The 11,071-nt window shown below is 41.2% G+C and overlaps 1 protein-coding gene across 1 annotated transcript; it reads left to right on the top strand.

The window, feature by feature from the left end:
• Positions 1-3,050: 3,050 nt before the first annotated feature.
• Positions 3,051-10,028, top strand: nqo1 (NAD(P)H dehydrogenase, quinone 1). The gene is made up of 6 exons (XM_030724175.1): positions 3,051-3,250; positions 3,922-4,089; positions 6,384-6,514; positions 7,334-7,447; positions 7,782-7,883; positions 9,605-10,028. The coding sequence occupies exons 1-6, from the start codon at positions 3,247-3,249 to the stop codon at positions 9,938-9,940; spliced, it is 855 nt and encodes a 284-aa protein (XP_030580035.1). The 5' UTR covers positions 3,051-3,246; the 3' UTR covers positions 9,941-10,028.
• The last annotated feature ends 1,043 nt before the right edge of the window (positions 10,029-11,071 follow it).

Genomic DNA, 11,071 nt, shown 5'->3' with positions numbered 1-11,071 from the left:
GTCCACTGTCAGAGGCTGTAAGAAGATCATTGGTAACCTTCACTAATGCTGTTTCTGTACTGTGATGAATTCTGAAACCTGACTGAAACTCTTCAAATAAACCGTTCCTCTGCAGATGATCAGTTAGCTGTTTTACAACTACTCTTTCAAGGATCTTTGAGAGAAAAGGAAGGTTGGAGATTGGCCTATAATTAGCTAAGACAGCTGGGTCAGTGATGGCTTTTTAAGTAGCGGTTTAATTACAGCCACCTTGAAGGCCTGTGGTACATAGCCAACTAATAAAGACTGATTGATCATTTTTAAGATTGAAGCATCAATAATTGGAAAGACTTCTTTGAACAGTCTAGTAGGAATGGGATCTAACAAACATGTTGCTGGTTTGGAGGAAGTAACTATTGAAGTTAACTCTGAAAGATCAACTGGAGCAAAAGAGTCAAAACAAATACCAGCAGTGCTGAAAGCAGCCAAACATGAAGATAAATCTTTGAGATGGTTATGAATAATTTTTTCTCTAATGTCTAAAATTTTATTTGTAAAGAAATCAATGAAGTCACTACTAGTTAAAGTGAAAGGAATACTCGGCTCTACAGAGCTCTGACTCTTTGTCAGCCTGGCTACAGTGCTGAAAACAAACCTGGGGTTGTTCTTATTTTCTTCAATTAATGATGAATAGTAAGATGTCCTAGCTTTACGGAGGGCTTTTTTTTTAATAGAGCAACAAACTCTTTTTCCAGGCTAAATGAGCATCTTCTAATTTAGTGAGACGCCATTCCCTCTCCAGCTTTCGGGTTATCTGCTTTAAGCTATGTGTTTGTGAATTATACCACGGAGTCAGGCACTTCTGATTTGAAGCTTTCCTTTTCAGAGGAGCCACAGTATCCAAAGTCGTACGCAGTGAGGATGTAAAACTATTGAGGAGATAATCAACCTCACTGGGAGCAGAGTTTAGGTAGCTGCTCTGCACTGTGTTGGCACTGAAGAGCATAACAATGAAGGAATTAGATCCTTAAACTTAGTTATAGCACTTTCAGAAAGACTTCTACTGTAATAAAACATATTCCCCACTGCTGTGTAATCCATTAAAGTAAATGTAAATGTTACTAAGAAATGATCAGACAGGAGGGGGCTTTCAGGGAATACTGTTAAGTCTTCAGTTTCTATGCCATATGTTAGGACAAGATCCAGAGTATGATTAAAGTGGTGGGTGGGCTCATTTACATTTTGAGAGAAGAAAATTGAATCTAATAATAGATTAAATGCAGTGTTGAGGCTGTCATTCTCAGCATCTACATGGATGTAAAAATCATCCACTATAATTTTTTTATCTGAACTGAGCACTAAATCAGATAAAAAGTCTGAGAAATCAGACAGAAACTCTGAGTAAGGACCAGGTGGACGATAGATAATAACAAATAAAACAGCTTTTTGATTTTCCCAATTAGGATGGACAAGACTAAGAGTCAGGCTTTCAAAAGAATGAAAACTTTGTCTGGGTCTTTGATTAATTAATAAGCTGGAATTGAAGATTGCAGCTAATCCTCCTCCTCGACCTGTGCTTCGAGCATTCTGACAGTTACTGTGACTCGGGGGTGTTGATTCATTTAAACTAACATATTCATCCTGCTGTAACCAGGTTTCTGTAAGGCAGAATAAATCAATACTTTGATCAATTATTAAGTCATTTACTAACAGGGACTTGGAAGAGAGAGACCTAATGTTTAATAATCCACATTTAATTGTTTTATTCTTTGGTGCAGTTGATGAAGCTGTATTATTTATTGTTTTTTTAATTTTTATGCTTAAACAGCTTTTTGCTGATTTTAGTTTTGTTTTTTGGTGGTCTGGGAGCAGGCACCGACTCTATGGGGATGGGGTTTTGGGGGGATGGCAGGAGGAGAGAAGCTGCAGAGAGGCGTGTAAGACTGCAGCTCTGCTTCCTGGTCTCAACCCTGGGTAGTCAGTTTTTAGGAGGGTTAATAAATTTGGCCAGATTTCTAGAAATGAGAGCTGCTCCATCCAAAGTGGGATGGATGCTGTCTCTCCTAACAAGACCAGGTTTTCCCCAGAAACTCTGCCAATTATCTATGAAGCCCACGTCGTTTTTTGGACACCACTCAGACAGCCAGCGATTCAAGGAGAACATGCAGCTAAACATGTCGCTCCTGGTCTGATTGGGGAGGGGCCCAGAGAAGACTAACAGTTTAAACAGTTTGATTTTGCTTCTTGGTGGTTTTGGGTTTCTTTTCAAGTAGTTTTATTTTGAAATCACCCACCAGTGTTTGTTGTGCTTTTCTGTAGGTTTTCCTGCCTCACCTTCCTCGCCTGCTTGCTTTTGTTCCATCACAGCAGGTTTTGTTACTCCCTGCCATGGTTTTCTTTGCGCTTTCTGTGACTTCACTGTGTGCGTGTTTCCTGTTCTCGGCATTCTTGTGTTTTCCTTTTTTGCAACCAGTTTTTGAACTTTGAGTTTTTTCGCCTCCTGTTCTCTGTTTTGCTTTGCTGGCTGATCCTTTCTCAGACCAGCTTGCTGATTAAAGATTTGCCTTTTTGCCTTTGTCTGAGATGGATAGTTTCCCTTTTGTGTCAATAGAGTTTTGTGATTTTACACATTAGTGTGGTCATAAAGCATTTCATACAAATTTTTCTTGCAGTTGAGACAATCTTTCTCGGCTCCCTTTGCCCCGTTTTTCTTTGTTATATCACTTTTATCATTATAATTGAATTACTAATTCCCTGTAAACTGTCTGAAAGTCTTTCTGGCCTACTCCGCCAGCTTGCTGACAGAACCCAAACTGCACTCAGTCAGTCATGAGACCCTGTGCACAGAGAAGCTGGTGACAGGTGACACTGACTGCACAGCTCAGGCTTTTCTTAAAGTGACGCCTTCGTCCACTTTTCTTCCAGCAAGGCGAAGCTAAGCTGGATTAAAGCATTTATTAAGCCACATGACCCTGCCGGATAATCCCTGGAAAGTGACCCAAACATTCTTTTCCAGGCCAAATGAAATCAATCTTATTCCCTGCAATGACTCCACACGGACACTCCTCCCTCTCAAAACATTCAGCTAAAGCAGCCCTGCAGTCACGGCGGGATGCTTTTCCCCTCCTCTTTCTGCTGTTGTTGTGACTCTCAGACACGTTTGTTCTGTCCAATCTAACCATGTTTCTCACGCTAAGACGGCCGCGGGGCCTATAAGAAGCCCCCAGGAGCCAGGTCGCTTGTGCAGACGGGTCCAGCAGAAGCAGCATGGGTAAGGCTGAGTTTCTATTTTCACTTGTTAGAAATCTGAGAAATAAGCCTGTAAATCAGTGAGCTTCCTGTGAGCAAGTCTTGTGCATCCACTCGCAAACAAATTTCATATTTTATACATTTTATAGGTTTTTGTAATTTTTTAAAATTTAAATATAAACTAGTTATTTTTCACAAGATCTGCTCTTGGGACTATAAAAACTATTACTTCATATCAAGAAATCACTTTCATGTGTTTAATCAAATAAAATACTGCTGTAGAAATATACAATACAATAATTTAAAGAGTTAGAAGGAGGCGTTTATGGGTATGAAAACCACTCTGACAAACGGGCGCTGTCAGTGCTTGAAAACGTTCATATTTTTACCTTCTAGATTAAATTTTCAATATATTCTATGTTTCGTGTATTTTGTTTATTTAAATGAGAAACACCAAAAGTTTAATTGTATCAGATAAGCCGTATGCCAATGTGTTCTGATGAGGAAACGTGAGACTTTTAAAAGCTCTCACTGTTCATTTTGTTTCAGTTTGTTCCTTTATCTTTTGGAAGGAGACACAACAAAGCAAGTTATTATTCTGTCTGTGTGTGTGTGTGTGTGTGTGTGTGTGTGTGTGTGTGTGTGTGTGTGTGTGTGTGTGTGTGTGTGTGTGTGTGTGTGTGTGTGTGACAGCTCCGAAGTCGGCTCTGATCATTTATGCCCACCAGAGTCTGAGTTCATTCAACGCGGCGGCTCGAGATGTGGCGGTGCAGGAACTGAAGCTGCAGGGATACCAGGTCGTTGTGTCTGACCTGTACGCCATGAACTTCAAAGCCAACGCCACGCGGGATGACATCATCGGTGAACCCCCCACGTTGTTGTGAAAACACATACACACAAAAACAAGCTCTGATTAATAAATTACCAATGTTTTTTCAGCAGACTTGGATTCATCTTGCTGAATTAAAGGTGCAATCAGTGATATTTTGAGGTTATTTAACAGAAAAAAGGATAAATGTACATAGTGTGTAATTATGTCTTCCAGCAAATGCATTGTCATAAACTTGTAGTTAATCCATTAAAAAAGAATAAGAGCAGGCACTGGTTTGTGGAAGCTGCCATGTTCTCCCACCATATTTGAATCCAGTGCTGAGGAAGGACGTCTCCCTGTGGCTGCAGACGGCCGCACATATAGAACACCAAGTGAAGTCGTAGGCATACTAACTGCTAACAGCAGCAAAAACAGCAGTGAGTTCAGCATATCCTCAACAACTCACCTCAGTATCGCTGTCATCGGACAGAAGTGAGCTTTGATTCATTGACCCCTGCTGGACTCCTGTCACAATGTTTTACAACGTCCTCCACAGTAAATAAAGGTGGACGCTTCTCAGCCGGCGCTGACAGCAGACTGAGAGCTACACAACAGGGAAAAACTTTGGGGAGGATCCAGATATTATTCAAATATGTTAAAATACATTGTGTAGAAAACTGTATTTTTTACACAAATAGTAGTCGAAGCACACTGACCGGCTGTGAGGAAGTGCAGTCTAAATTTAATGTTCTCAATCTCTCTTTGCTAACTAAAACATGTGTGTCCTATAAAAAATGCACTGAGACAACTCTTTGTTGTGATTTGGTGCTATATAAATAAAATTGATTGAACTGAACTGAATATAGCAGCCACCGTAGTTAGGATTATGCATTTATAATGGGGAGGGGTAAGAAAAAAACAACTGAGTTGACTGCAATCTGCAGTCTGCTGAACTCTAATGGTGAGATTTTACACACCTTTAAAGGATATTTGTAAAAACAAAAATTCAATACACCTCCAGCACACTTACTGCTGAAGTGCATAATATTTATTGATTTTAATATGTAATTGCTTAATTTAATTATGGGTCACGGTGATATACGTTGTACTGCGAAAAGTATTCACTCGTCTGCCTTCACACACACATGACCCTGAGTCACATCCATTCTTAATCCAGAGAGTTTAATATGATGTGGGCCCACCCTTTGCAGCTATAACAGCTTCAACTCTTCTGGGAAGTCTTTCCACAGGTTTAGGAGTGTTTATGGGAATTTCTGACCATTCTTCCAGAAGCACATCTGTGAGGTTAGACACTGATGTTGGAGAGAAGGCCTGGCTCACAGTCTCCGCTCTGATTCATCCCAAAGGTGTTCTATCAGGTTCAGCTCAGGACTCTGTGCAGGCCAGTCAAGTTCTTCCACACCAAACTGGCTCATCCATGTCTTTATGGAGCTGCTCTGTGCACTGGTGTGCAGTCATGTTGGAACAGGAAGGGGCCATCCCCAAACTGTTCCACAGAGTTGGAGCATCAAATTGTCCCAAATGTCTTGGTATGCTGAAGCATTAAGAGTTCCTGTCACTGGAACTAAGGGGCTGAGCCCAACTTCTGAAAAACACCCCCACACCATAACCCCCCCTCCACCAAACTTTACACTTGGCACAAAGCAGTCAGACAGGTACATTCCCCTGGCAACCACCAAACCCAGACTCCTCCCTCCGATTGGCAGATGGAGAAGTGTGATTCATCCCTCCAGAGAACACGTCTCCACTGCTCTAGAGTCCAGTGGTGGTGTCCTTTACACCACTGCATCAACACTTTGCACTGAGCTTGGTGATGTAAGGCTTGGATGCAGCTGCCATGGAAACCCATCCCATGAAGCTCTCTACACACTGTTCTTGAGCTGATCTGAAGGCCACATGAAGGTTGGAGGTCTGCAGTGATTGACTAGTATCATCCTATCACGGTACCACGCTGGAGTTCACTGAGCTCCTGAGAGCGACCCATTTTTTCACTGATGTTTGTACAAGCAGTCTGCATGCCGAGGTGCTGGTTTATACACCTGTGGACATGAAAGTGACTGGAACGCCTGAACTCAATGATTTGGATGGGTCAGTGAATACTTTTAGCAGCAGTGTATTTCCCATCATACATCAACTGTCCAAACTGGTGTTTTATATACAACATTTGCCTCTGTGTTGAAACAAACATGACTGCAAACAAAGCAAGATACATGAAATTAAACTTAACTAAACCTCCCAGCACACCACTCGGGGACCATTGAGGTGTTCTCAGAGTGTGTCACTGTCACTGATGCTTGATTCTGACTGAGTGTGTTGTATTCAGGTGACCTGAAGAACTCAGAGCTCTTCCAGTATGGAGAGGAGACCATGCACGCCTGGATGGAGGGCCGTCTCAGCAAAGACATCGTAGCCGAGCAGCACAAAGTAAAGGAGGCCGAGCTCATTATCTTCCAGGTCAGAGGTCACTAAAGGTTGTTGTTATTAAGTGATAAACTTTAAAATGTAATTATGACTGATCACACCATCATATTCAGAAACATAAGTAAGGCCACATCCTGCATAATTCAGGTTTATTTATATAGAGATGTATCCCAGTTCAAAGCAGCAGCTCTGCTGTGAATTTGACCGTTTTTAATGTTCAGGTTTTGTTGTGTAAATTCAATGAACTCCTGTTGCTGTTGTTGTTCTGGACTCTGAGAAGTTGTTCCTGATGTAGAAATATGAAGAATCAGAATATGAAAGCAGTGAAGTACAACACAAAGTGATCAAGGTTTATTCATTAAAACGCAGCCTGATCTATTTTATTTTATTTTGCTGTACTTTTCAGTGAAGATTCAAATCTTATGATGAGGTTCATTACAACTCTCTGAAACTGACAACCTGACATTTCAGTTGTTTTGGGCCTATTAATTCTGATTAAAGTGTTTATAGAGGCTTTTATTCTATTTCTGTTTTAAAACAACCAGATTTGGAATATATGGCTCCACTTAAACCCACTGTATATAAAGGATGGATAAAAATGAAGTATCCACAGAGACCAAAACAGTTTCTGTATCAGCTGTAAACATGTTTATTTCTGATGTAAAGTTTTAACATGGGAGTCTATGGGGACTGACTCACTGAACTGCAGGTTTTGGTAGGCATACGTTTACATCATTGACGTTTGATGCTTGATGTAAATGAGCTCAGTATGTGACGTATTGGAACAAGACAAAACAAAGAATGAAACAAATGATATTAATCATAAAATGAAAAATATTTTCCTTCCCACAGTTTCCTTTGTACTGGTTCAGTGTTCCTGCCATCATGAAGGGCTGGATAGACAGAGTGCTGTCACAAGGCTTTGCTTTCACCCTGGAAAAGATGTACGATAACGGGATTTTCAAGGTCTGCCTCAGCAGAGAATACAAAATCACAAAACCAAATAAAATAAGACAACTTATATCATATCAGTCTTGATCTGTCTGTTTAACCTTCAGGTGCGACAGTAAGGTGATGTGCTTATGTTTCAGACCTAAACAGTAAGATAAGAAACAGATGCATATACATATGTTAGAAAATCACGCAGAGAACTTGGTGTAACTTGGTTTTACAGGTGTTTTGTTTCAGACTGCTCTGGTCTTGTTTTAGGTCTGCTTTGAGACAAGGTTTTGGTCGGGTTAATCAGGTATGCTTCTGCTCATCGAATGTGCTCTGACTGTGTTTTTATATTTCCTTTAAGGATAAAAAAGCAATGCTGTCCTTCACGACTGGAGCAACTCAGACAATGTTTCAGCCTGATGGCATCAATGGGGACATCAACGTCACCTTGTGGCCTCTGCAGGTGAGACGGGCAGCCTCTGCTCAGGGAACTACACAGGAGAAAAAAATTCCAAACAGAAACTGAAGCAAAATGAAGACCAGGTATTCACAGCTAATACTAGAATACAGAACTCCATGAAAACTAGACAGGAACCAGTAATCCAACAAGACGAGACCCCGACACACTTAGCTATCAATGAAATCCTGAACGCAGGATCAGAAAACAGAAACTTCTTAGGAGGAAAATCTAAAACTCAATAATACCACGACAAATCAAACTGCCCTTCAGAATAATAGAAATCTTCAAACACCAGAATAATAAACAAAACTCAGATATATTAACTGAAATCCTAATCACCTGTGGGATCCTGACAGTCTGTGGCAGATTAATGGTAATCTGTCACAGTAGTGATGGATAATGTAACACTCCCTGTTTTTAGCGTTCCTGTTGGCAGGCAGATGTTGTCCAGGACGTTCTCGTTCCTCAGGCGTCAATAACAACATTTTGTCAAAGCACCGGAGTGTCTCAGTTACGCAGCAGTGCGCGATGCACGTGAGACGGCATTAGAGAGACGGGACTCGCCCTCCCATCTCGTTATTTTTCAAAGTGCACGTTTACTGTAATGAACCCAAAGCTTTACTCCTGGCTGGGTTAGGCCACTGCTCCTCCTCAGTGCAGTCTTTGTCACTGTAGCAGAACCTGCTGCATACTAAGGTTATCAGCTCCCTTACTGCCCTTTATCTGCTGACAGGAACAGATATGACCAGTGTGCAGCCTCCTCCACCAGCAATCAAGCTCATTAGGCTGTTATGGAAAATGGACTCTATGTTGAACACTCAAAGTGCTTTATACAACATTCACCTCCATTCATACAAGCACTTCTTTCTACGCTTAAGTGCTTTCTAATATTCACACACATTCACACTCTGACGGCTGCATCAGAGAGCAACCTGGGGTTCAGTATCTCGCCCAAGGATACTTTGGCACACAGACTGGAGCAGCCAGGAATCAAACTGCTACCTCCTGAGCTACAGCCACCCCTGTAGGTTATCACCTCTTTTACTTGTGGTCATGCAATGTAGCTCAACAGGAATCGCAGGTGGAGTATTTTCCACTTTGAAAAAGCAACATGAGTCAGCAGAAGAAGGCTGGAGCGATTGTTTTTAGCAGCCCAGAAGGCTGGCCTTCCAGGCCCATCTTTTGGATTTAAAGTGGACATTTTCACTTTTCTTATTTCCTGTCTTAGAATCCTGTTCCAGTGATGGATGTTCACATTAATCACATTAATCACAGAAGCATCACCCACCTGCTTTTCTGTTTGTGAGAGGCAGCCAGTGAGAAGAAAGATGTCCTAATGGAAGGCCTTAAACTGGGAGGCTGATGTCGGCATGCTTACATAGAAACAGAAAACAGCCATTCACTGAGCTGCTAGTATGTACGACTGAAATGGCTCCAGCATTTCTGAGAGCTTTCAGAACATGACTTTTGTGAAAAATAACACGAGGCTGTACAAGGTAAACCATCAGCGTAACACTAACAGAAAGAAACAGGAAGTGAAACAAAGAGCTGAAAGATACTAAGGAAGGTCAAAATCAAACATAACCGATAAACACGCAAACCGAACATCAGTTAGTGTACAAGAATTCAGCCCAGAAAAGTGGAAACTCTGGGTCAAACTGAAACGTGCCTCTCCACCACATCAAATAATCTTCCTCCCTCTCATCTGCTCTTGTTTCTCCCAGAATGGGATTCTGCACTTCTGTGGATTTCAGGTTCTGGCTCCTCAGATTTTCTGGAGTCCAGCTCACTGCCCCCCCACGGCACGAGCCGCGATGCTCGAGGGCTGGCAGGCCCGACTCAAACGACTGCTTGCAGAAAAGCCTTTGACCTTTGCCCCCTGGGAGCTCTTTGACCTCAGCTTTGAGGGAGGGTTCTTGCTCCGGCCTGAGGTGAAGGAGGAGCGAGCGACGCAGCCTCATGGTGTCACCACAGGACACCACCTGGGGAAGCCGCTGCCGCCCGACAACCAGACCAGAGCTCGGACCACAGAGGAAGAAGATCCCGGCTGCACGAAGTAGGAGAGTCCTTCCATCCAAACAGCATCATTCTTGTGCGATCTTAGACATGCTTTGTTTACTGATGTTTAAATTAAAACTTTATTTTAAAAAAAAATCACTTATTTTGATGCAGAAACGTGTTTTTATTTGCTGACATGCTTCAGAAAATATTCAGTGCCAGATACTTTTGTGCAATTTCATGTATAAAATTCTCAATTTTTAAAAAATATCTGAATCTTGTAAAGTTTTTATGAATTTTTGCCAAAATCTTTTCAAAATCCCAAACTTATTTATGACATTTATTTCCATTAATTGTATAAAACTCTGAGATGTACAGAAGAGGCCAAAACTAATGTCACATTCCTGTTGCAACACTTCGAGCAGCAGCTCCAAAGCTGTGAGGCCAAACTGAACCACCATCAGATCCATCGAGACTCTGAAATGTAATACACACCACAGGAAAAGCCACAAACTGCTGCAGAAAATAATCGAATTAAACTTTTAAATGAGAGTAATATGAGCCGTATTACAGTGAGTCAGGGACACTGACGCTGTTAAACCTATTAATCCTGTCCTGATGTCCTCAGTTTTATGCATTTTTTAAGATAAATTCCATTGTGGAGCATCTGCTCATACATTTCAGTTTTTATAGTTTCATATTGTTCATTAGATTTAACTTTTGGGTTTTTTTCAGTTCAGTTTTGTTTCAGTCAGTGTGCGTTTGTTTGTTTCAGTTTTACTGTTCTAGTTTTTTATTAGATGTGGATGGTGTTTGAAACAAAACAAGCGGTGCAATACAAACACAACACTTTGTGTCATTTAGACACATTGTTGCACATTTGTTGGGTTGACAAATTTGACCACACAAACAAAAACTAACACTATTTAATTTAGCTTTGTTAGCTCAATTAATTTTCATCTTTTCAAATATCTGTTTTTTCCTCATGACCTGTCTGGGGTACCCTGCCTCTACCCCTATGGAAAATGGGTGGATTTCTGGTTGTAGTGTAATTATTGCGCTTATCTTGATGAACACAAGATACACGACCACAAGAATAATCAAAAAGACCACGAACAAAAACATCAATTAATTAAAAATAAATAAGGATAAAACTGAAATGGCCACAAACAGCCCTCTGCAGAGTCAAAGGA

The sequence above is a fragment of the Archocentrus centrarchus genome, unplaced genomic scaffold, assembly GCF_007364275.1.
Source record: "Archocentrus centrarchus isolate MPI-CPG fArcCen1 unplaced genomic scaffold, fArcCen1 scaffold_32_ctg1, whole genome shotgun sequence".
In the NCBI taxonomy this organism is placed as follows: domain Eukaryota; kingdom Metazoa; phylum Chordata; class Actinopteri; order Cichliformes; family Cichlidae; genus Archocentrus; species Archocentrus centrarchus.
This window is presented reverse-complemented; position numbering and strand designations above follow the sequence as displayed.